The sequence below is a fragment of the Dryobates pubescens genome, chromosome 18 (assembly GCF_014839835.1).
Source record: "Dryobates pubescens isolate bDryPub1 chromosome 18, bDryPub1.pri, whole genome shotgun sequence".
Lineage (NCBI taxonomy): Eukaryota > Metazoa > Chordata > Aves > Piciformes > Picidae > Dryobates > Dryobates pubescens.
Genome location: NC_071629.1, coordinates 22834413 through 22859630, shown reverse-complemented (window position 1 = coordinate 22859630; position 25218 = coordinate 22834413). Strand labels below are relative to the sequence as shown.

Genomic DNA, 25218 nt, shown 5'->3' with positions numbered 1-25218 from the left:
GCTCTTCTGACAGTGGAAACTACATTCCCTCTGGGGAGCTCCCGGCGAGGCCCTGCCCGCGCGGAGTCACCGGGGGCCAGAGACCGGGGAGCGAGTTATGTAAGTGCGGCCGCGGCGGTGCCCGCTGGGAGCTGTAGTCATGCCAGTGCGCTGCCTGCCACGCTCACCCTTGGGCGACTCGCTCCGCCTTCCCACCGCTCTGCCGGGGGACACGCTGGGTACTGTAGTCCACGGGCCGGGCCAAATCGCCTGCTGCTGTCCCGCCGGGACTACCGCTCCCGGCGTGCTCCGCGCGCGCACGCGCAGGGCGCGGCGTTGGTCCCTGGTAAACAGAGCGGCGCGGCGGTGGTGGCGGGGCCCGGGTCTCACAAAGGGGTCGATGCGTGGCGACAGAGCGGCTTAGACCTAGCGGCGGCTCTACGGCGAGTGCCTATGGCGGAGGCGGGCTGTTCCGCCGCCGCCACGGCGACGCCAGACATCGACCCCGACTTCGAGCCGCAGAGCCGGCCGCGCTCCTGCACCTGGCCGCTGCCGCGGCCTGAGCTGCCGGCGGAGACTGGCAGCGCGGCGGGCGCGGCGGAGGAGGGTGCGGGCGGCGCGCCGGTGGGGCCCGGGCGGGCCGAGGGGGCGCGGGCGAGCGGCGCGGCGGCGCGAAAGGGCGGATCTCGGCGCAACGCCTGGGGCAACCAGTCCTACGCCGAGCTCATCAGCCAGGCCATCGAGAGCGCCCCTGAGAAGCGGCTTACGCTGGCGCAGATCTACGAGTGGATGGTCCGCTCCGTCCCCTACTTCAAGGACAAGGGCGACAGCAACAGCTCCGCCGGCTGGAAGGTGCGCGGCGGGTGTGGGCCTGGTGAGGGACGGGCTTGGCCTTCGGCGGGGCGCCCGCAGCGTGCCGGGGCCGGGGCGGGTTGTGCGGCTGGGGAGAAGCGGCTGCCTGAGGCGCCGTAGCGCTCCCTGCTGCCGAGCCGATGCTGTCGCTTGCCCCGGGCCGCCGCACGCCCCGTCGCGCAGCTCCGTGCTCACCTGTAGCAACTCGTCCCTAGCCAAGCTCAGCGCACTCGACGTTGGTGCCAGCTCATAATCCTCACGCAGCAGCCTGGCAGCCGGGGGGTCGGCTCTGCCGGGAGCTGCTTTGGTGGCACGAATCTGCCCGCCCGCGAGTGTGAAATGGGGTCTGATCAGACCCAGCCCAAGCTCCAGCTCTGTGCAGCTGGAGCAGAGAGGAGTGGGCTTCTCTCGGTGGGTCGTCATGGTATTACTGCCCTTTGTGGATGCTGTTGGTACCTTTTTTGTGCTTGGAAGGTTTTCCAGGGAAGAAGTGAGAGTCGGTTAAAAAGCTGTAGCTGAGCAGCTGTGCATCAGTTAAAGGGTTTTTAAATATGAGGCTGTGGCTGTCATTTGACTGTGCTAAAGCTCAGTGTAAATAACTGTTACATAGCAGACATTCTTGGCTTTCAAGAGGCTCTCTTTAAACGGAGTGCTCTGTCCAGGAGCAGTGCCAGTGCCGTGGCTGTGCAGGGACTGGGGACATCTGCTGGAGTTCAGAAAAGGGAAAGCAAAGTCTCAAGTCTGTCTTCTCTCGTCTTGGAAATAAGCACGTGTGAAGCTTTTAAAGAGAAGAGCTGAACTCTGTTTCCATTCTCAGCAGGTGGCAGCTTGGTGCTCCTTTCTTTTTAGTCGAACGGAGCCAAACAATGAGAAAGGGAGATGTGGCTTGCAAAATAGCCTCTCAGGCTGTCCTGATAGATTGCAGTGGATGCCATGGTGGCTGTAGCCTGGAGTTGCACTGGACTCCCTTCTGCTTGCAGCCTGCCTCTCCCTTTGTGGCGCTGGTGAGCGGCTCTGCCGTGCTGCAGCTCTGCAGGAGCTTGAGCCAGGGAGGCTTAGGGCTTCTGTGGCTCCAGCTGTGCGTTCCCCTGCCTGCCTGAGCACTAAGTCAGCACAGAAAATTAATCTGGAAAGAAGAAAACACGAAATCCCCGACTGGTGTGTTCTGCGAGGTTGGCTCGCAGCTGGGGCGGGTCTCCGGAGCGCAGCCGCCTGGTGCCATGACTGCGAGTGTTTGCTTGGGAGAGGGGAGGAACGTGGTGAGAGGGACGCAGCTGGCACAGCTCAGGCTGGCACGGGCCGGGACAAAACTTCTCACCTTTCCTGTTTATTTGGCTCCCTGACAGTTCCTGGAGAGTGCACAAGGTTTGACTAAAACTGGCTTGACTTTTCCACCCACCCACAGTCCCCTGTTCGCGCAGCTTGAATCCTCCTTCTAAAGATCTGATTTGGGACAGTGCTTGAGTGCGTTTCCTTTCTTTTCAGAAGATTTGGTGGTCACACTGGAGGACAATTTTTTGCTTCCACAGGCTGGGTGTGCTGTGCAGGTCCTGCTGCTGCTGTGTGGAACCATGTTAATTTGTCAGGCAGCACTTGGGACTGGTGCATTTTCCCTTCAGGAAGGTGTCTGTATCTGGCAGCAGGGCCCCAGACTTTAATCTAGAGTTCAGTGTGGCTTCTGAGGTGCATTCCCAGGTATCTCATGGGGAAGGTGAAATATAGTGAAGTGTCCTGCTGGACTGGGTGCTGGAGTAGGTGGGCTTCTGGCTTGTTGTTTTGTTCCATTCATTCCTGTGTAACAGGGCTGGCAGTCTTTGGCTTTGCTCTGTGCTTTAACATATTGATCTTGCACAAAGGCAGAGATGAGAGTTTGTGCAGGTACAAGGATACAAGGGTAGAGGTCCCTGCTTCAGACACTGTTGCTGTAGCTGGTTTTTGTTTGGTTGGTTTTCTTATTTGTGACTTTTCAATGTGAGATTCGTTTGTAGTTTTTCACCCTGGGAATGAACTAACTCAGGCCTGGCTTTAGTAGAGGAAGGGAACAGATAATTCTCACTAGAAAAGATGGAGGAGAACAGAATGCTAGCAGCTGTGGTGGGAGTCAGCCTGTCTTATGCTGAGCACAGTTTTAAACCCTGGGCTTTAGCCAGTAGGCAGATAACCATGACAGAAACACAGCTCAAACTGTTTAAATGCCAGGGGAAATTCTCCTAAGCCCCAAGTTTTTAAACAACTATTGCCAAAGTCTGGGTTGCTGTGCAGGGGGAATGTGGTTCATCTTAGGTGCCTGTGGGGAGGCAAAGCCTGCTGCTGTATTCCCTCTGCTGTGTTTTAAACCCTGCTCACTCTCAAATCCTGTTGGCAGAGCCCTGTCCTGTGTGACCACAGAGCTCTGACTTCTAGTCTTGCTTTATGTTAACATGCAGAGATTTCCAGGAGGTTTTGTAGTCCATTGCATCAAGGTGCGTTAGATGAGGGCAGGTTAGACATTTACCGTTTCAACCCTGTGGAATCAACCAAATCAGTTCAGTTTGGTTTTGTGGCTTTGGCCTGATGGATGTGTGTGTTGTATTTAAAACAGAGTAAACAAAAGATGCCTCCTTGGCTGGGGAATGGACCTCCTTGGGGTTTTGTTTTGGAGCTGTGAAACTCTACCACCACCCCCAGCCCCCAATTTTTAAAGTAGTGCTTGAGTTGTTTTAACTTTATTGATTTCTCAGTTTTGAACTGGGTGAGTTTGGATGAAGGAAATGGATGTGGAGCTGCTGCTAAATGCTGATGCAGCATTTTGATGCCTGTTAAGAGTATGTACTAAGCTCCCAGAGTTACAGAATCATAGAATGGTCTGGATTGGAAGGGACCTCCAAAGCTCATCCAGTCCAGCCCTCCTGCAGTCAGCAGGGACATCCTCCCCTAGATCAGGTTGCCCAGAGCCCTGTCCAGCCTCCAGGGATGACTCCTCAACCACCTCCCTGGGCAGCCTGTTGCAGTGTTCCAGCAGTTGTGGTGTTCTTGTGTTGTTTGGGCAGAACCATACTGATGTGTGCTAGTTCTAACAGGGGACTTCAAAGGGGAGATGAAAAGAAACTCATCTTGTAGAACTTCTTTAAAAGTGCACTCGAGTTGCTATAAACCACATCAGCTCCTTTAGAGCTTGCTAATCACTGCCCAGCTGCCATCCTCCACTGTACAATTGGGGGAAGCAGAGCTGTTAGGCTGCCAGGGTGTAACTTGAATTCTGGAAGAATATGTTTTCCAAGAAGGTGGTGTTTGTTGTTCTGGAACCACTTCACGTGCTCTGTAAGGGAGTGATTTGCTGGCTGCACAGCCTGCCCTTTTCCTGCTGTAATTCAGCTGAAGTTAAGAATTAACCAACCCTGAAGGCAGAAGTCTCCTTGCTGGGCTTTGTAATCATAGAGTCATAGAACGGTTTGGGTTGGAAGGGACCTCCAAAGCTCATCCAGTCCAAACCCCCTGCACTCAGCAAGGACATCCTTCACTGGATCAGGTTGCCCAGAGCCCTGTCCAGCCTCACTGTGAATATCTCCAGGTGTGGAGCCTCAACCACCTCCCTGGGCAACCTGTTGCAGTGTTCCAGCAGCCTCCTGGTGCAGAACTTGTTCCTCACATCCATTCTCCATCTTCTCTGCTCTCTTTTCAAACCATTGCCCCTGGGGCTGTTCCTGCAGGCTTTTGGGAACAGTTCCTCTGCATCCTTCTTGTAACCCCCTTCAGGTACTGGAAGGCTGCTCTAAGGTCTGCCTGGAGCCTTCTCTTCTCCAGGCTTAACACCCCCCATCTCCCTCAGCCTGTCCTCGTAGTAGAGGTGCTTAATCCTCCCCTTGGTCCTCTGCATGCTACTCTGTGGATAAGAGGATAATTCCTTCTGGCTTTGAGATTACTTGGGGAAGGAAGGTTTTGAGGGTTTTGAGTAAAGCAGAAGTGCATAAAGCCCACTGAAGCAGCTTGCTCTGGTTGTTGCATTTCTTGCAGCTGTGAGTATGAGCAGGTTTGGCACAGCAATGTTCAGCACTGGTCTTCTTCAGGGAAACATGGTTTGTGTTCTCCCAAAGCTGTTGGCTGTGTAAGAGCAGAGTGAATTTTAAACCCATCCTTTTCACCCTTCACTGAAGCCAAAGCCAGACATTTCCTATGCATGCATCAAAGAAAGACTAAAGGATGCTGCAGCGTTGCACTGGTTGCAGGAGGCAGACAGCACAGCTCTGTGCTCTCTTGGGTTCGGATGTGTGACTATGCACACGTGTGCAGCAGCTCAAGCGGCTGAAACATTCTGCTGGTCTGAAACAGGTGGTGTCATCCAGCTGGCAGCTCATCTAGCTCTTCATCTGTGTTACAGTGGGCAGCATTTGGCTTTGAACCCCTTCCCTGCTTGTCTGAGGTGCACATTGCTCATAGCTGATCTTAATTGTTGACCAGGAGGGTTGGGAGATCTGGCTGAGGCCCCTCAGATGCTTCCTTGCATGTACCTTGCAATTCAGTTTATGGTGATAGTGACTTCACATGGCACTTTGGGACATGCTTTAGTGGCCATGGTGGTCTTGGGTTGATGGTTGGACTCAATGGTCTTAGAGGTCTTTTCCAACTGAGACAGCTCTGTGACTCACTGGCTTACGGTGCTGTAGTGCTGGCTCTGAAGGGTCCCTGGCCTCTCAAATTGCTGAGGATGTCTGATCTCCTGGCACAGAGTGCACAGCGCTCCTCAGCTTGGAGCTGCTCACCATGAGGGCCTCTGGAGCTCCTCACTGGAAGAGCAATAGGCCAGTATACAAAGGCAGGCTTTCCTCTTCTAAGTGTTTCTGCTGTGCTGCAGCTGGTAGGTGCTGCCACCTTGCAAGCAGATCCCAGCTCAGTGGATCCAATATTACAGGAGCACTTCTGCTGGGAAAGTTATCAGTGTGCTGCCTGCTCTTCTCCCAGCTTGTGCTCTTTGTCCCTGCAGTCAGACCTACACAAAAGCAGTGGTCAGTTCCTGAAGCAGTTAACTTTAGCTGTCTGCTTGTATCCAGCTGGGCTGTGCCGGAGGCTGCCTGGTCCTTGAAGGCTCAGATTTGAGAATTGTGGCTTCTTAACATGGGCAGGTAAGGGCCCAATCACTATCAGGAGAGGTTTACTGGTGAAATTAAAGAAGCCCTTTATCTGGAAGGGCACCTCTGGTGGGAACACTTTGCTCAGGGTTCCTTTGCTTTTAAGACATTCAAGATATTTCCCTGTATTTGCTCACTGAGGCATGACTGACTTGATGCCATAAAGCAAAAGGAAATACAAACCTGCATCTGAACAAGGTGTAACTCTGCCTGACCTTCAGCCTGCTACAGGTTTGTGCATGGGGATGTTCAGTCTGAACCTCTTTCTGCTGCACAAAGCCACCCACCTCAGTCTGTGACGGAAGAAGGCTACTTTCTGTTGCCTGTACTGGCAAAGCCCATCGTGATTGCTCTAAGTTCATGTGTGAAGTTCTGCAATTCCCTCTTAGATATTCTCACACTGAAAATGTAAGAATCTCAGAATGCTAGGGGTGGGAAGGGACCTCCAGATCATCCAGTCCAAACCCACTGCCAAAGCAGGGTCACCCAGAGCAGGTCAAGCCAGGAACACATCCAGGCAGGTTTAGAATCTCTCCAGAGGAGACTCCACAACTTCTCTGGGCAGCCTGCTCCAGGGCTCTGTGACCCTCAAAGTCAAAATGTTTCTCCTGATGTTGAGGTGGTCCCTGTTGGTCCTTCTCTTAGGATTGTGCATTCTAAATCAGGCTGGAACAGTGATGTCATTGCTGCCAGAGTCGGTGCCTTTTAAGTCCAGTTAACCTTTAGTGGTGGTGTAGGTGCTGCTGTCTGTAACGTTGGGATTCTTCTGGTGTCTTAAAAGTCGCTGCCCTGCAAGGGCGTTGGGATCCAGAGTAGCTGGAGGCTGCTGGACTCCTGCCATTGCCTGGTATGTATTTGTGTGGTGTTAGGCATGTGCTCAGCCCCAGCTGCTGACAACCTGACTGGGCTTCCTTAAATCAAGTGAGGAAATAATGAACAGAAGCTGAGCAGGGGCTGTCTAGAGGCTGCAGTGAAGAGTCCAGCATGGAGACTTGAGCAGCACAGGTGGCTTTTGTCCACTGGTCTTTCTTTTACCAGAGTCTCTTGCCTTTTAATCCCACCAGTCCTTAAATGGTCTGGTCTGTGAGGGCCTGGTGGGGAGGGAGGAAAGCAGCTGAGCATGGCAGGATGTTGTGGACAGGAGGATGGTGAAGTGCTGGGTGGGGAAAATGAGGCTGCTGGTGGTGTATAGGAAGAGGGTGATGGTGCCAGTGTGGGGTCACCAGGTGTCCTGTTTTTCAGGTGGAATAAAACTTACTGATGTGGGGTCAGCTGTGGTGAGGGCCCACCAACACCATGGACACTTAGCAGTTGTTAGGGTGACACCAGCAGCTCCTTCTCCTGCACAAGCCACCATGCCTTCAATAAGTGCTCAACTGATTTTTGTCTCGTTTGAAGCCTTACAGAGTGTAGCTGACCCCTCAAGAGCCAGGGAGAGTTTGCCTTTTGGCAGAAATCCATCTGCCCCATGCAGTGCAAGTCGAATTACCTGAAGATTTTGCTGCCAATTTATGCTGGAAAGCTGCTTTGCTGAAATCATTCCTCGCAGCGTGGCTTCATTTTCCAGCCAGTCTTCAGAGCAGGCTGCTCCTGGCCTGCTGAAGTGACTTGTTCCAACAGGTTTCCTCTGCTCTATCTGATCCTAATTGTTGTGTGTGCCTCCCTGGCTTGGTAAGCTTATAAATTGCCCTGCTCTTTAGAGAGCTAGAATTTTCTTCTGGGCTCCCACTGGAAGTTTGCAGAAAGGGAAATGTTCTGCTAAGATGCAGCTCCCCAGCTGCTGAGCCCGGAGCCTGTGCCTCCTGGAAGCACTGCTGGGGAGATGTTGCAGCTCTCTGGCTCTGCAGCAGTTGTTTACTTGCTGGAGTGTAACTTTGCAGAATCTCTGCAGTGAAGGCTTTTTGCTGAAGCCTTTGGAGCCAAGTGGGCAGGGTGAGTGCTGAGACAGGCACTGACACATGCAGCAGGTGGGTGTCCTTCCCTGCAGCCTCCTGGGAGTGCCATGGCAAATCATCTGCCATGGCCTGAGCCCCGGCCTGGCTCTGGAACGTGCTCTCAGCTGCTCTGACCATGTTCTTTGTATGCCTCCTAGACAGTCAGAATCATGCAGGGGCAGCTGCAGACACTCTGCTTTGCCATTCCCCCACACCCCCCCTCTATTTTTTTGTTGTCACTCATTCTTGAGAGAGACTTTTTGTTCAGGAATCTGCTGCCTCTCTGCTTTGCAGCAGAAACTTGGCTTTTCTTGGGAGAGTGACCCTGGCATTAGGGAGCAGTTCTGGTGCCCACGGCATAAGAAGGATGTGGAACTGCTGCAGAGGAGGCCACCAAGATGATCAGAGGTCTGGAGAACCTACCCTGTGGGCACAGGCTGAGAGTTGGGGCTGTTCAGCCTGGAGAAGAGAAGGCTCCAAGGAGACCTTAAAAGCAGCCTTCCAGCCCCTGAAAGGGTTCCAGGAGAGCTGGGGAGGGACTTTGGACAAGGGCTGGGAGTGACAGGACGAGGGACAATGGCTTTGGGCTGGGAGAGGGGAGATTGAGACTGAAGATGAGGAAGAAATTCTTGAGAGTGAGGCTGGGGAGACTCTGGCACAGGCTGCCCAGGGAGGCTGTGGCTGCCTTCTGCCTGGAGGTATTGAAGGCCAGGCTGGATGAGGCCTTGAGCAAGCTGTGCTGGTGGGAGGTGTTCCTACCCATGGCAGGGGCTTGGAACTGGATGAGCTTTAAAGTCCCTTCCAACCCAACCCATTCTGTGAGGCCATGAATGTGCAGGCAGATGAGGGCAAGCACAGCATTTTCAAAGCTTCTTTCCAGCCTTTCAGCATAGCTTGTGCTTGGCCACAAGCTCTGTGCTAGTGCAGGTCTTGCACTGCTGCTGCATGGATGAGCTTGTCACAGGAGGGTGAGTTTAAGCTTGGTTTTAGTGTGAGGAACCCTGAAGTCTGGACAAACCATCCTGAATGTTGTGACCTGGTCTGAGTGAAACTTCAGGTTTGCGTTTGATAGCCTTGGCCTTACCCACAAACCTGTTCAGTCCCCTGGAGAGGCTGTCACTGTCCTCTCTGTGACCCATTTGTGCTTTTCCCATAGGCTCTCGTTGTGTATGGCAGCTGTCCATGAGCTTGGGCAGGTGGGACTGCTGGTTGTGCTGCCAGCTCCAGTGGCTAATTCCCCATCTTGAGACCTGGCAGTGCTGGGCACTGCTGCTGCTGCAGGGGCAGGCCTGGTATGATGATGGGAAGTGTTCTGTCCTTTAAGTATCACAGTATCACCAAGGTTGGAAGAGACCTCAGAGATCGAGTCCAACCTGTCACCACAGACCTCATGACTAGATCATGGCTCCAAGTGCCACATCCAATCCCCTCTTGAACACCTCCAGGGATGGGGACTCCACCACCTCCCTGGGCAGCACATTCCAATGGCCAATCTCTCTTGATGGGAAGAACTTCTTCCTCACCTCCAGCCCAAACCTCCCCTGGCACAGCTTGAGACTGTGTCCTCTTGTTGTGGTGCTGCTTGCCTGGGAGAAGAGACCAACCCCCACCTGGCTACAACCTCCCTTCAAGGAGTTGCAGAGAGCAAGAAGGTCTCCCCTGAGCCTTCTCTTCTCCAGGCTGAAAGAATGACGAAGCTGAGCATCCAAAAAGTTCCTGCATGTGTGTGTGCCTGGCTTGAGCTGCTTGACATGGAGAGTGGAAATAACGTCAGGGTTGCCTAGGTGACTGAACTCTTGTTTTCTTCCTTAGTTTTCAGTGCTTGCCCCCCCCAGTGAGGCAGTTCACAAAAGGGGCAGAGATAAAAGAATCAGGAAAAGTACTACTTGAGGAAGGACAGGACTGCTTCTCGGGTAGGTTAGCCCTCTGAACAGCTGTGGAGAGCCAGATGCTTGTCAGGGAGGGCTGCAGATGAGGAGGGAGGGAGTGGTTTCTACAGCTCTTGCCTCTTTCCTCGCGTGGTGCCAGCTCTCTGAAGGCTTCAGCTACTCAAGGTGCTGGTGGCCCTGCAGTGTGCCTTTGCTGCCACAGGAATGGAAACCTGCCTGTAGCCATGCAGGAGAGAAACCCAGGGTCTAGTTAGTTGTGGAATGTTGAAGTCCTGAAGTTCCTTTTTGGAGAATGAAGCTAGGAGGTAGGGCCTTACTGTGTGTGAGGCTGCAGGGCCCTTCCCGTGGGGCTGGCTGGCATCCCCGGCTCACACACCACTGTCCACAGAGTAAGCGAAGAGTTAGCGACAGCCTGGTGCTTTCTGCTGCTCCAGCACTACCCAGCACAAGGTGCAGGGTGCTTCAGCACTGCTTCCAGCAGCCTTCAACAGCCAGGGTACCAACTGAACCCTTTGCTTGAAACTGGAAGGAAAAGAAAGCTTATTTGAAGAAGATGCCAGGCAGGAGATTTCTGTGGCTGTTAGTGAGAGCAGCTCAAGTGGTGCAGCTCTATAAGAGTACTGACTTGTGTTCCATCAGCTCCTGGCTCTGCAGTAACCCTCAGGATGCTCTCAAGTAAGAGCTTGTGTATCCTGTGCACAAGCAGCCAATCCTCCCCAAGCCCCCAGCAGTCAGAGGTTAACATGAGAGCTACTGCTGCACGATTCCCACACCGCCTTCCCTCTCCATGAAAACTTCTGACCCTGCCTGCACTGTTCACCTCCATCTGCTCTGCTCTAGGATAGTGCTTTTGATGAGATGGCCAAAACTGGCATGGTGAGAACTTGTCCAAGAGGAAAAGGGTGGGGAGAGGGAAAGCAGCAGGCAGGAAAGAACTGTGTTCAGAGGTGATAGGGAAGGGTGACAAGAGCATGGTTAGCTGTTCAGAATGAAGGGTGCCTGTGTGGGAGCTGCAGGCTGCCTTTTCATTTGTGTGAAAAAGGTGTTGCTTTTCAGCTGCTGTCATGCTGCCAGTGCAGCAGCTTTTACTGAGGGGTAATTTGGCCATCTGAACAAATTAAATGCAGCCATCAAACAAATGCATGACACAGGCTGCAAGGAGAGTTGGTGGAGGAGCTGCTCAAACAGTGAGATTATTGCTTGCTGATTCTAAAATGCCAGAGAGTTTATCAGTCGCAGGATGCATATTCAGTAGCACATCTGTTAGCTTGCAGTTTGCAGCTAGACCAAAAGGGAGTTGGGAGAAGCAAGGAATCTGTGCTGTGCCAGAGGGAAAGGTGGGAGAGGCTCAAAATGCCACCTACTGTGTGAGTGCACTGTGTGCTGCACAGCTTACCTCACCGGGAGCACAGTGGGAAGTGGGCTGCAGAGGGAGGCTGCAGGCTCCAGCATTGCTGCTCTGCCCTGCCGAGACCACACCTGCAATGCTGTGTCCAGTTCTGGGCTCCTCAGTTCAAGAGAGACAGAGACCTGCTGGGGAGAGTCCAATGAAGAGCTCTGAGGATGATTGGGGGACTGGAACATCTCTGCTGTGAAGAAAGGCTGAGAGCCCTGGGGCTGTTTAGTCTGGAGAGGAGAAGGCTGAGAGGGATCCAATCAGTGTCTGAGGGGTGGGAGTCAGGATGAAGGGGCCAGGCCCTCTTCTGTGGTGCCCAGTGATGGGACAAGGAACAATGTCCAGGAGGTTCCACCTCAATGTGAGAAGAAAAACCTTTACTGTGGGGGTGCTGGAGCCCTGGAGCCAGCTGCCCAGAGAAGCTGGGGAGTCTCCTTCTCTGAAGATACTCAAAACCCACCTGGATGTGTTCCTGTGTGACCCGCTCTAGGTGACCCTACTCTGGTAGGGGCTTGGACTGGGTGATCTCTGGAGGCCCCTTCCAAACCTTAATAGTCTGTGATTCTGTGACTCTTGTTCCACACAGCATCTCTCTTGTTTCTCCTGTTTGAGGGTGAGGATGGTAATGGGCATGTTGAATTAAAAGTGTGTTGCCATTTCTCTTCACCCAGTTTGATTCACTGCTGTGCTCAAACTCTTCTGAAAGCTGGCTGTATGAAAATGAAGACCTTCAGCCAGGGTTCTGCTGGCTGGTGGGGTTGGCAGAAGGGTGGAAGCAGCAGTAGCTCCAATTCAGTGAAGCTCATGCTGAAGCTGCAAGCTCTGGGCTCTCTTACATGCTCTGTGGTGTGCTCAGTCTTCTGCAGATTCCATAGGGTCTTGGAAAGCTCTTTTTGTGTTGGTGTTTTGCTACTTGTCAGCTGCTAGTTGTCATGGTGGTTTCACCCTTGGTGCTGCAGTGCGATGTGGCAGTGCTTGCTGGAGCTGCAAAGCGTGTCCAAGCAGAAAGAGCAGGTTGGCTGGGTGGGTCTCTGTTAGAACTTCCCTTGCTGGATGCTGTTGGAATGCATTTGTGCTTGTGAGGTTTCCAGGTGGGGGTGGGTGGGTGTCAACCATCGGCTCCTAACATCTTGCTGGTTTGGGTTTTTTTCCAGAACTCGATTAGACATAACCTGTCCCTGCACAGCAAGTTTATTAAAGTCCACAATGAAGCCACAGGGAAGAGCTCTTGGTGGATGCTCAATCCTGAGGGCGGTAAAAGTGGAAAAGCACCAAGGAGGAGAGCTGCCTCCATGGACAACAGCAGCAAGCTGGCGAAGGTCAGGGGGAAAGCATCCAAAAAGAAGCCTCCTCTCCAGGCTGCTCCAGAAGCCACTGCTGACAGTCCTGGCTCCCAGTTTCCCAAGTGGCCTGGGAGCCCGTCCTCGAGGAGCAACGAGGACTCTGAGGTGTGGAACACCTTCCGGCCCCGCACCAGCTCCAACGCCAGCACCATCAGCGCCAGGCTCTCCCCTATCCTGACCGAGCAGGACGACCTCCGCGACGAGGAGCTGCTTCCTTCCCTGGTCTACTCCAGCGCCTCCAGCAACGTCCCGCCGACCGTGAGCGAGGAGCTGGAGCTCATCGATGGCTTAAATTTGATGTCTTCCAGCTCATCTGTGTTATCCCCCCAGCAGTCTGCCTCGGGTGGGCAGATCCAGAGAGATTCCAGCTTCTCCTTGCGGCGCCCGGGCGCAGCCGGCCAGAGCGCTCCTTTCGGCAATTCCCTCTTCAACCCCGTCGATATCTCGCTGCAGAGCTCTGTCAGCCATTTCTCAGCACCCCAGACCTTGGAAGCTCTCCTCACCCCCGGCTCTCCGCCCCCAAGGGATGTTATGATGACTCAGGTGGATCCGGTTCTCCCGCAGACGGGCAGCAGGATGAGCAGCCGAACTCTGCTGCTTCTGGGCGGGCAAACCGCCCAGAGCAAGCTGAGCTCGGGCAGCCCGCGAGGGAAGCCTGCGGAGCAGCAGGCAGAGCCAGTCGGTGCCAGCGTTCTGCCATCAGCGCTTCCCATAGTGACATCTCCTCAGAACGCTGCCAGCATCACCACTTTGAAGGCTCCAGCTTCTGCAGCGGCTGCCCAGTCGGTCCAGCTGGGCAGCCCTCTGCTGCTTTCTTCTGCTAGCCCCGCGCCCTTGGGCTTGAACCAGGACAGGCTCCCCATTGACCTAGACATTGACATGTACATGGAGAACCTTGAATGTGATATGGATTACATAATCAACAGTGAACTCATGGATGGAGAAGGACTGGACTTTAACTTTGAACCCATTCTGTCTACTCCCAGCTATCCCAGCACCTCGCAGGCCTCCAACCATACCTGGGTACCAAGTTAACTTCAGGAGCACAAAAAGGTGAGTGTAGGTCTGTCAAATGCTACAGCTCTCTCATGTGAACAGCCCTGTCTGAGGCTTCCTCCACCCAGCTCTGCAGCAGTTAAAGGTCCCTCTTTGGAGTCCTGTCTGGGGTTCCTCTACTCAGCTCTGCAGTAGTTAAAGGTCCCTCTTTGGAGCCCTGTCTGAGGGTTCCTCCACCCAGCTCTGCAGCAGTTAAAGGTCCCTCTTTGGAGCCCTGTCTGGGGGTTCCTCTCCCCAGCTCTGCAGCAGTTAAAGGTCCCTCTTTGGAGCCCTGTCCGGGGCTCCTCTCCCCAGCTCTGCAGCAATTAAAGGTGCCTCTTTGGAGCCCTGTCTGGGGTTCCTCTCCCCAGCTCTGCAGCAGTTAAAGGTCCCTCTTTGGAGCCCTGTCTGGGGTTCCTCTACTCAGCTCTGCGGTAGTTAAAGGTCCCTCTTTGGAGCTGCAGGTGCTGTTTGAGTCAAAAGCTTCTGGGAGAGCCATGTTCCTTTAGGGGAAAAGGTGTTTAAAGGGAAGCAGATTTAACTCACCAGGTAGTAAACCTGAACAAAACTCACACTGCATCTCACCACCATGCATGTTGGTCTCTGCCATGCAGTGCCTGTAGCTCTGAACTGAGATACATGTGCTGGTTCCATACATAAAGATATGGTCATGTAGACACAGAACAGCTGAGCCCAGCTATGCACAGGCTGGGTGTCTGCCCCAGTTACTGTTACCCTTGCAGGGGTGTGCAGTTGCAGAGCTTGTCTGTGCCCTGTGTGGAGCAGCACACAGTCAATGCCAGTTTTCAGCCCTTCCCTTATGTCCCCAAGGTTTGGTCAGCTGGTTCATCAGCATGAAGTCCCCAGCTGCTTAGGTACCCATTAGTGGAGTGGGGAGTAGGAGACTGCAGTGTGAGTGGAGGTGGAAGGTGGAAGGAGGAAGGATGTGCTGCTCCTGTCCCATGCACAGCAAAGCTGCCTCTTCAGTGAGCTTTCATAGGTGCTCCAAAACGCTGAGTCACTGGCAAACAGCCATGAGAGCAAGAGTTAAGGATGCCCTCCTCTCAGAAGCTCTTTAAGGGGGCAGCTGAAGAGTTAGAGAAATGGAACTGAAGTTATACTTGATCCTTGGAGCTCAGCTAGCTAAGAGGAAATGGATAGTGATGGACTGGAGCATAGGTTGGACATTGCTTGGGAAGTGCAAGCCTTGCCAAGAATGTTTCTTGGTTAGCAGGCACTTGGTAGTGCTGCAAATTCAAGCCCTGCCAGCTGGGCAGGCAGAAGTGCAAACTGCAGATGCCGCCTCAGTCTCAGGAAGCCTCTGAGCTGCAAAATGATGGAGACTGAGTGAAATCAGCATGTGCTCAACCTTAATTCTCCTTCCTAGGCACCTGAGTAGCCTGAGGATAGTTTGGACTTGGTGATCTCTAGAGGTCCATTTCAGGCTAGATTTTTCTGGTGGCTTCTGCTGCTGTTTATGCTGGAGAGCAGACACTAAGTTAAATGTTTCTTCTGCACTGCCTCAGTCCAGCCATGCTAGGCAAGTGTTTTGGATCCAGACAGTGCAATGCTGTGCTGTGAGCCAGTGGTGCTTAAGCTCTGTGGCACACTGAAGTCCACTGCACAGGGACTTCTGAAACACAGATTTAACTCTCTTGCTCCAAGTTGCTCCTCTGCCTAGGATTTCATTTCTTAGTCATGTTCTGGTGTCTGTGCTTAACAGATCTCTTCACTGGACAGAGAGAGGCCAAGTCCAGCTTTTCTGGTTTGTTATGGGGATTGTTAACTCTGTTCTTGGTGAATTACTGAGTGGATGTCTTAAACTTAGTATCCTGCTGGGTTTTGACCTGCTGGAGCAAGTCCAGAGGAGGCCACCAAGATGATCAGAGGGCTGGAGAACCTCTACTGTGGAGACAGTCTGAGAGGTCTAGGGCTGTTCAGCCTGGTGAGGACTAAGGCTCCAGGAAGACCTTAGAGCAGGATTTCAATACCTGCAGGGGAGCTGCAGGCAGCTGGGGAGGGACTGTTCAGAAGGGGCTGTGGGGATAGGCCAAGGGACAATGGTTTGAAAGTGGAGCAGGGCAGAGGTAGGTTGGACATCAGGAGGAAGCTCTGCACAGGGAGGGTGGGGAGACACTGGCACAGGCTGCCCAGGGAGGTGCTTGAGGCTCCATCCCTGGAGCCATCCAAACTCAGCCTGGCTGTGTCCCTGTGCAGCCTGCTCTAGCTGGAGCTGTCCCTGCTGCCTGCAGGGATTGGACAAGATGCCTTTGCAGGGTATCTTCCAATTTGATGTGTTCTGTGAATCCCAGCTTCAGGTGGAATATGGAAACTCATTTCTGATTTCAAGGATCCTGATTTCAGCATCCATCATCTGTTGCTCTGTTTGCAAGTTAGCAGCAGAGCCTGTGGCCTTTGGAGCCTTCCCACTGGGTGCTCTTATGACTGTGTTGGGTTTATTGCTTTGCTTTTCCATGCCATGCCAGGGCAGCCCACTGTGCCTGAGGAGTGTGTGTTTGGGGTGATGTGTTTCACAGGGGTGTTTTCAAAAGGCATGCAAGCTGTGCTGCAGCCCTGGGGGCAGTCACTGCCTGCACAGACAAGACCTCTGTCTGCACAATATCAGGCAGTGTAAAGCAGAAAAGCTGAGGGAATGTTGATCAGAGGGTAGGATCTAGTACTGGTGTGGATGTGCTTACAAGGGGGAACATAAACTCTTAGAGCTGTGGTTATGTTCTTGTTCCATGTGATTATTCCATACCCAGCATGTCAGTGGCTAAATCCAAACAGAAGATCCAGCTGATGGTAAAAGTCCTGGATTTGCTTTATTCCCAGGTGTGAAGTTGAAGAGGTGCTTTCCAGTGAGTTTGGGGGTGACACCAAGCAGGGTGGTGTGGTTGACAGGCTGGAGGGAAGGGATCCATCCAGGGGGACCTGGACAGGCTGCAGAGCTGGGCCTGAGTCAGCCTCATGAACTTCCACAAGGCCAAGTGCAAGGTCCTGCACCTGGGTCAGGCCAGTCCCAAGCACTAATCCACACTGAGTGAGAAGTGGCTCCAAAGCAGCCTGGAGGAGAAGGCCTTGGGGGGGTCAGGTGGTGACAAACTCCCCAGGAGCCAGCAATGGTCCCTGGAAGCCCAGAGCCAGCTGAGTGCTGAGCTGCAGCCAGAGCAGGGAGAGAGCAGCACAGGGAGGGGATTCTGCCCCTCTGCTCTGCTCTGCTCTGCTCAGAGCCCACCTGCAGCACTGCCTCCAGTTCAGGGGCCCCAGCACAAGAAGGACCTGGAGCTGCTGGAGAGGATCCAGAGGAGGCCACCAAGATAATCGGAGGGATGGAGAACCTCCCCTGTGGGGCCAGGCTGGGAGAGCTGGGGCTGTTCAGCCTGGAGAAGGGAAGGCTCCAGGGAGACCTCAGAGCAGCCTGCCAGGACCTGAAGGGCTCCAGGAGAGCTGGGGAGGGACTTGTGACAAGGGCTGGGAGTGCCAGGATGAGGAACAATGGCTTTGAGCTGGGAGAGGAGAGATTGGGACTCAAATTCTTTAGAGTGAGGATGGTGAGAGGCTGGAACAGGTTGCCCAGGGAGGCTGTGGCTACCTCCTCCCTGGAGGTGTTCAAGTCTAGGCTGGATGAGGCCTTGAGCAAGCTGGGCTGGTGGGAGGTGTCCCTGCCCATGGCATTAAGGTCCCTCTCAATTGAAACCATTCTGTGAATCAGAAGGCTGGACACATGCTCCCAGGGGAAGATCAGGAGCAGCTCTGAAGTAGGGCTGTGTTGGAGCAGAGAGCACAGCTCCTGCCTGCCTCACTGGGGAAAGCTCTGAGGAGGCTGCAAAGCAAGGGAGCTGCAGACAGCAGTGAGGTCAGCATGGGGTCAGCTCTCTCTTCTCTGAGTCTCTTTCTGCAGTGACTTCTTAGGGTCCCTGTTGGAAATCCATGTTCAGGGGAGGCACAGCTGCAGTTCCATGTTGAGCCATACCAGGTCCATACTGACCCATGCCAGGCCCTGCTCCTTTCCTATCCTTTCTATGAGTACGTTAAAATCACACTGGAAAAGCTCCTTCCTAGTGATCACTGTCCTAAAATTGTCCTTCTGAGTAGTTAATGTGGGCTTAATCTGTAGCTTTCTGGGTCAGCTATGGATGTACTGCTGAGCAAAAACTTCATCAATACATTCAGCTTCACAGAGTGCATTGGCTTGGAAGGGAAACTCCAAGGGCATCTTGTCCAACCCCCTGCAGGCAGCAGGGACAGCTCCAGCCAGAGCAGGCTGCACAGGGACACAGCCAGGCTGAGCTTGGATGGCTCCAGGGATGGAGCCTCAAGCACCTCCCTGGACAGCCTGTGCCAGTGTCTCCCCAGCCTCCCTGTGCAGAGCTTCCTCCTGATGTCCAGCCTAGCTCTGCCCTGCTCCACTTTCAAACCATTGTCCCTTGGCCTATCCCCACAGCCCCTTCTGAACAGTCCCTCCCCAGCTGCCTGCAGCTCCCCTGCAGATGTTGAAATGCAGCCCTGAGGTCTCTCTGGAGCCTTCTCCTCTCCAGGCTACACAGCCCCAACTCTCCCAGCCTGCCTAATGCCACTCTGTGATTTGAACAGACTGAAGCTGAGGCAATAGCTCTTTCCATAGGCAAGAGAAGAACTTTAGGATGCAGTACTTTGTCTCTCTGCAGCACTTGGGAAGACACAAAGTCCCTGTTGCCCATAGTGCTGAAAGCTGACATGATTTTACCCCTTTCTTGCCTGTTAGATGCTAAACAGCCTGTCCCACAGCTTCAGCAAGAGCCTGCTTGACCCCTGTGGTGCTCCACTCAGATCTGACTTTGCAGCTTGCCTCTGCCCAGGAGGGATGCAGCACTTGCAGGCCTAGCCCTTAGCCACTGAGGAAGAAAGGCAACCTGCAAATACTGTCCTTGAGCAGGAAAGATCCAAACTGTGCCATTGCTGCTGCTGTGCTGGGGTAGCTGCAGCTGGTGATGCTGCCATTCCCTGCTGCAAGCCATGCAGAGTGACTTACAGGAGTCCTAGTGAGTAAGACTGGGGAAAGGGTAGCCAGAGCTGGAGGCCATGGCATCCAGGTGCTCAATCTCTGCCATCCACACTTGAGGCAAGCACCTTACACAGGTGTCCTCTGTTCTGACTGTAGGAGGTGTGGGTGGCCACCCAGCTGTCTCTGAGCAGCTCAGGCACTCTGGGCTTGCTCACCTGCCTGTTAGGTGTTTCTACAAGGCAGTAGGAAGAACACAGGATCACAGAATGGTCTGGGTTGGAAGGGACCTCCAAAGCTCATCCAGTCTGACCCCGCTGCAGTCAGCAGGGACATACAGGATACAGAATGAACCAGGTTGGAAAAGACCTTGGAGATCATCAAGTCCAACCTATTACCTATCACCATCTAATCAACTAATCCATGGCACCAAGTGCCTCATCCAGGCTCTTCTTAAACACCTCCAAAGATGGGGACTCCACCACCTCCCTGGGCAGCACATTCCCATGGCCAATCTCTCTTGCTGGGAAGAATTTCTTCCTGACATCCAGCCTAAACCTCCCCTGGCACAGCTTGAGACTGTGTCCTCTTGTTCTGGTGCTGGGTGCCTGGGAGAAGAGACCAACCCCCACCTGGCTACAACCTCCCTTCAGGTAGCTGTAGAGAGCAAGAAGGTCTCCCTTGAGCCTCCTCTTCTGCAGGCTAAGCAACCCCAGCTCCCTCAGCCTCTCCTCACAGGGCTGTGCTCCAGACCCCTCCCCAGCTTTGTTGCCCTTCTCTGGACACCTTCCAGCAGCTCAACATCTTTCCTGACCTGAGGGGCCCAGATCTGGCCACAGGACAGTTCTGGGCCCCTCAGTTTAGGAAGGACATCGAGACACTTGAACGTGTCCAGAGAAGGGCAACAAGGCTGGTGAGAGGCCTTGAGCACAAGCCCTATGAGGAGAGGCTGAGGGAGCTGGGATTGTTTAGCCTGGAGAAGAGAAGGATCAGAGGCGACCTCATTGCCCTCTACAACTACCTGAAGGGTGGTTGTGGCCAGGTGGGGGTTGGTCTCTTCTCCCAGGCAACCAGCACCAGAACAAGGGGACACAGTCTCAAGTTGTGTCAGGGGAGGTTTAGACTCGAGGTGAGGAAAAAGTTCTTCACTGAGCGAGTCGTTCGTCATTGGAATGGGCTGCCCAGGGAGGTGGTGGAGTCGCCGTCCCTGGAGGTGTTCAAGGGGAGATTGGACGTGGCACTTGGTGCTATGATCTAGTTGTGAGGTCTGTTGGAACAGGTTGGACTTGATGATCCTTGGGGTCTCTTCCAACCTTAGTTACTGTGATACTGTGATACTGTGTGACTCAAGGTGTGGCTTCAGCAGTGCTGATCCCAGGGCACAATGACCTCCCTGCTCCTGCTGGCCACACTGTTCCTGGTGCAGGCCAGGATGCCATTGGCCTTCTTGGCCACCTGACATCCTGAACTCAATCAGGTTGCCCAGAGCCCTGCTGAGCCTCACCTTGAGTATCTGCAGGGATGGAGCCCCTGTGAATAGACTTGGCTGTACAGTTTGTGCCTCAGCAATGAGTGTGCATCCATCTACTCTTCTGGTGGACATTAACTGATGATCTTTCATTGTTCAGTTAGACTCCCTGTAGCTTCATAGCCTGGAGGACTCTTTATGTCTTGCCCAGCTTGGTCTGGGCTCACAGTTTTCTTGCTGTGTTCTAATTCCCTTTGGTCCAAGCACTGTCTTTGTCTGCCAGAAGATTAGTAAATAAATCTCCATCAGTTTGCAGAGTCCCATAGAGCCTGTTGCACTGCCTTCAAACAGGAGTTTGCAGTTCCTGTCTGTTTCAGGGCTGCTTCCCTCTTGTGTAGCTTCTTTCCCTTTCCAGAAGTCTGTTTAATGCTCACCATAATTGAATGCAGCTGATGGGATGCTCCACATTTGTCTCACCCTTCTGCCCTCCAAAGTGGGTCATAGACATATGGTGGAGGCTTTACAGCAGTGACTGAAGTCTGCTTAGACCTGTTCCAGGGCTTCTTTGAACAACTTGCAGCAGCTTCCTGGAAGTGTGGCAGAAGACCTGAGAAGAATCTTTAAACTTGGGGCAAATGAGACAGAAATAATCTAATCATTTGCAGATGGAGGGAGCTGGGGCTGTTCAGCCTGGAGAAGAGAAGGCTCCAGGGAGACCTCAGAGCAGCCTTCCAGGACCTGAAGGGCTCCAGGAGAGCTGGGGAGGGACTTTGGACAAGGGCTGGGAGTGCCAGGATGAGGAACAATGGCTTTGAGCTGGGAGAGGGGAGACTGAGAGTGGATGTGAGGAAGAAATTCTTGAAGAGTGAGGGTGGTGAGACACTGGCACAGGTTGTCCAGGGAGGCTGTGGCTGCCTCCTGCCTGGAGGTGTTGAAGGCCAGGCTGGATGAGGCCTTGAGCAGCCTGTGCTGGTGGGAGGTGTCCCAGACCACGGCAGCGGGGTTGGATGGTCTTTGAGGTCCCTTCCAACTCAAGCCATTCTGTGAGTGCAGGTGGCTTTGTAGGCAGATGTGGGATTTCCTGGTGGGTGAGCTTGAACAGCTCCCATCTGTGAGCTCTAAAAATGCCTTTCTTGAGGCTTTTCCCTACCAGTTGATGTTTGTGGTTGCTTAGGGTGCTTGCTGCTTTTCTGCAATGCCTCTGGTGTTAGCCAAGTCATTCCTATGTTGGTGCCCTCAGCTTACAGGAGGAGCACTTACTCCTGACCTTGGCTTGTCTGTGAAGCTTGGAGCTGATCAAGGTCTCTTGTGATCCATTTGTTCCTGGCTGGAAGTTGGTGTCCTTTGAGCAGCAGGAGCTGACTGGTAGCAATGAGCTGCTTGTCTATGCACCCAGGAACCCCCCTGGAGCTGAGATCTAGCTGTTCACTCTGGTTTTCTTTTTCCCAGTGTCCTTCAGGTTTTGAACATTGGGTTCTGACTTCACTTCCCACCCCTGGCAGAGAAAAGAATTGGAGCGTGTTGGATTCGGTTTCCCTGCACACCATGCCTTGGGCAGAAGGGGCTGCCCACCTGAGAAGATGGAGCAACCTGCACCTGGCTGCACCAGACAGGAGGGGATTCAAAATCATCCTGTCCTGTGCCACAGCTCTTCCGACAGACCTGAGCCTCCCTTGGAGCACCTGGGGAGAACGTGGGCGCTGCACAGCCAGAGAGGGGCCCTGGTAAAAGCCTCAGCCAGAAGACTCTGTGCCAGGAAATGGTGCTCTCCCATGGGAAGAGTTGGGTTTCCTGGAGGAATCTTTGTGTGGCTGTCCCCTCTCTGCTGTGGCAGCAGGTCTCTCAGTGCCTCAGACTGGAGGGGGCTTGGCTGCTCTCCCCGGGCTGGCCCTCCGGGGCAAGCGTTTGGATCCGTTCAGGAAGCCATCGCGCCTGCACTCGGTGGCCCGCAGGCTCACGGAGGGACTGGAAGGAGCTTGGTGGAAGACCTGTGTGGGAAGGGTGTGCTGCTTCAGTGTGCCCATCCCCTGAGCACCCAGCCTTGATCTGCAGGGGAGGGGGTGGGGGTGGTGGAGAAGGCTTCCTCTCGTCCCCCTGAGCGGAAGGGGAGGCCGCGGAGTTTTTCACTGTGCCAATGGAGCCCCACTGAATCAGAAGCAGGCTTGGAGAAGTCCCCATGCTCTTCTCAGCACTTTCCCAATACACCAGGCTGCTGTAAAATAAGCACAGGTGCTAATAGCTGTTTCTGGCACAGAAAATCATCATTTTGGGTTTGTTTCTGATCAATTTTGCTACAGCAGAGAAATGGAGAAGCCTGGGTGTGGCCTTAACAGAGCCCTGGTTGCTTTTCAGAAGGGCATTTTCTATAGAGTAAATATTTTTGTACTAATCTGGGAACTTTCTACAGTGAATTTGAAGCCAATGTTAAGTGTGTCCCCATTAGGTGTGGTAGGCATCTCTCCTGAGGAGGAGGAGGCACCAGTGGCAGACCTCTTCTGCAGAGCTGTGCGAGGGACAAGTGAATTTGCTGTTGGATGATGTCTGTGATCGAGGGGACAGAGTTTGCAGGTCCCCATGGTTTCCAGCCACCTTCAGAAGAGTTGTACATTATTGTAACCTACCTGTAAAAGTAGCTGCAAATGACATAGAAGCTTTTCTAAACCTTTTAAAATATATATTTTAATTGAAAATGAGATTATTGGATAAAAAAAACCCCAAAACAGCAAGCACCACCTTTGCTGCATCTGCCCCCTGGATACCACATAACACTAGGAGATGGGAGGGGACAGGCCTTCAGGCATTTTGGGCCAAGAAGGTGAAAATGTCTTTGGAAAAGGAGGAAGGCCACAGCAGTGCCACTGGGGAGGGAAGGACTGTGCTGGCCAGAAGAGGTGGCAGGTCCCTGCGTGGTGTGGTGCCACAGCTGCTCAGTCCCTTTCCTGGCCTGGGCACTCCCTTCCAGCCAAGAGCCTGAATGAGGGAATGCTCATCATTAACAGCACACTCCTCAGCTAATCCTTGCAGTAGCTACTCCGTGGGACAGGTGCCCTGGTGCTGAGATGAGCTGGACTGGATCGTGCCAGGGCTGCTGACGCTCTGGAGAGCCCTTGTGGAGGGCACAGTCAATTGTATTTGGTGGCTCACTTCTGGGTTTCCAAAGGCTTTTGCTTTCTTGCTGAGGTTTGGCTGGTGCTGGGAACTTGCAGCCTGTAGGCAGAGCCCTGGGGGTGTGCCTGACATCCTGACCTCTCTGTTCTTGAAGGACAGAAGCTAGGAACCAGGAGGTTAGCTCAGAGCATGTTCCAGTCACCTTTCTGGTGCTTCGGAGGCAGGGCCTGGCAGGTGTGGTGTTCTCATGGTGTTCTCATAGGCTTGGTCTGGCAGAAAGCCTCTGCCATGCTTCTGAAGGTGGCTCTGGCTTCTGTGGAGAAGGTTTGGATCATGCAGTGGAATGCACCATGCTGTTTTGCCACCTCCTCTGCTCTGCTTTCTTGACTTTCACTTCGTTTTTGTTCAAGTGGAGATACGGCACAGGAGTGGTTGGCCTGGTTGCCTGCAACAAGGAGTCCTCAACAGTCTTCCCTTTGATCTGCTCTGCCATCAGAGCCTTGGAATAGTTTGGTAACCTTTGCCTTGCAGGCTGCCTTCGTGGCAGACCTCATGGTGATATGGTTCACATTTACCTGTGGTCCTCATGTCTGGCCACACCTCATTGTAACCAAAAGGCAACCCCTGGACATCAGTGCAGGCTGGGGGTGATGAGATGGAGAACAGCCCTGCAGAGAAGGACTTGGGGGTGCTGGTGGGAGAGAAGCTGGACAGGAGCTCTGGGGAGACCTCACCAGCAGTACTGGGTCCACATGTGGAGCCCCAGCACAAGAGGAACACGGACCTGGGGGAGAGGGTCCAGAGGAGGCCACCAAAACGATCAGAGGGCTGGAGAGCCTCTGCTATGGGGACAGGCTGGGAGAGTTGGGGCTGTGCAGCCTGGAGAGGAGAAGGCTCCAGGCAGATCTCAGGGCTGCATTTCAGTATCTGCAGGGGAGCTGCAGGCAGCTGGGGAGGGACTGTTCAGAAGGGGCTGTGGGGATAGGCCAAGGGACAATGGTTTGAAAGTGGAGCAGGGCAGAGGTAGGTTGGACATCAGGAGGAAGCTCTGCACAGGGAGGGTGGGGAGACACTGGCACAGGCTGCCCAGGGAGGTGCTTTGAGGCTCCATCCCTGGAGCCATTCAAGCTCAGCCTGGCTGTGTCCCTGTGTAGCCTGCTCAAGCTGGAGGTGTCCTTGCTGCCTGCAGGGGGTTGGACAAGATGCCCTTGGAGTCTCCCTTCCAAGCCAATGCAATCTGTGAAGCTGTGATCCCAGGCCTTGCTGACTGGTGTCTGCACAGCTCACTGCAGTTAGTTCATTCCACAACTGGGCAGATCCCCTACCCACAAACCCCCCATGGCATCTGCCACACAGCCAGCCCTCCTGGGCTGCAGCCAGTGGCTCTGGGATGTGTGTTGTTTGGCAGATGCCACCTTTCAGCTTGGACCCCAGGGGGAAATGAATCCCATGACCTGAGCAAGCTGTCTGGCTGCCAGTGCTCCGCAGCTGTGCCCCGAGCGACAGGACAGCAGCGTGGGCACATTGTGTGGGAATCCTGAGCCATTCCTCATGGAGACAGAGCCCAAAGCCCTGGGAAGGACAGTGCTGGTTACCCAGTGCTCCAGACCTGCAGATCCATGGTGAGCTGCTGCTGGCTGGGCTGGGTTGTGGGGCAGAAGTGCTGTCTTCGGCCTGCCCTGAGCTGTGCACTAGGTGTGACAGCACTGGGGCCCTGGCCTGACGTCTGGCTGCAGGGAGCCTGGCCCTAGGTGGTGGTCAGCTGGCACAGATCAGCCTGTTCAGCTGAAGGAGCCCAGGTGCTCAGGCTCCCTGTGGTTGGTGCCTTCCAGTGAGAGCTCCTAAGAGCAGTGCTCACACTGTCCTTTATTAAGGAACAGGGCACTGACCTGAGGCTTTGCTGGGCGTTTTTCCCCCTTACTCTCAGGCTTTTGGGTAATCTCCTGTCCTGAGGGCAGCAATGGAGGCAGAAGCAGCTCTGGCTGGAGTGCAGTGTGTTTAACCTCTCTGTTTTGGGGCAGCCCATGCAGGTGCTCTGTCTCCTCAATACAGCAGAACTGGCAGCAGTTGAAAAGGCCCAGGACCCTGCTGGTGCTGAGGGTGGTGTTCAGAAGACTAACAGTGC

General features: G+C 53.9%; 1 protein-coding gene across 1 annotated transcript; it reads left to right on the top strand.

Moving 5' to 3' along the window:
* The first annotated feature begins 305 nt into the window (after window positions 1–305).
* Window positions 306–21932, top strand: FOXO4 (forkhead box O4). The gene is made up of 3 exons (XM_054169652.1): window positions 306–831; window positions 12310–13551; window positions 21435–21932. Exons 1-2 carry the CDS (start codon window positions 433–435, stop codon window positions 13531–13533), a joined length of 1623 nt encoding a protein of 540 aa, XP_054025627.1. The 5' UTR covers window positions 306–432; the 3' UTR covers window positions 13534–13551; window positions 21435–21932.
* Window positions 21933–25218: the final 3286 nt, after the last annotated feature.

Excerpts from the sequence above, each read along its gene's own strand:
- FOXO4 (XM_054169652.1), top strand. The coding sequence starts at position 433 with ATGGCGGAGGCGGGCTGTTCCGCCGCCGCCACGGCGACGCCAGACATC. Across the intron at positions 832-12,309 it reads ACAGCTCCGCCGGCTGGAAG|AACTCGATTAGACATAACCT; the intron begins GTGCGCGGCGGG and ends GTTTTTTTCCAG.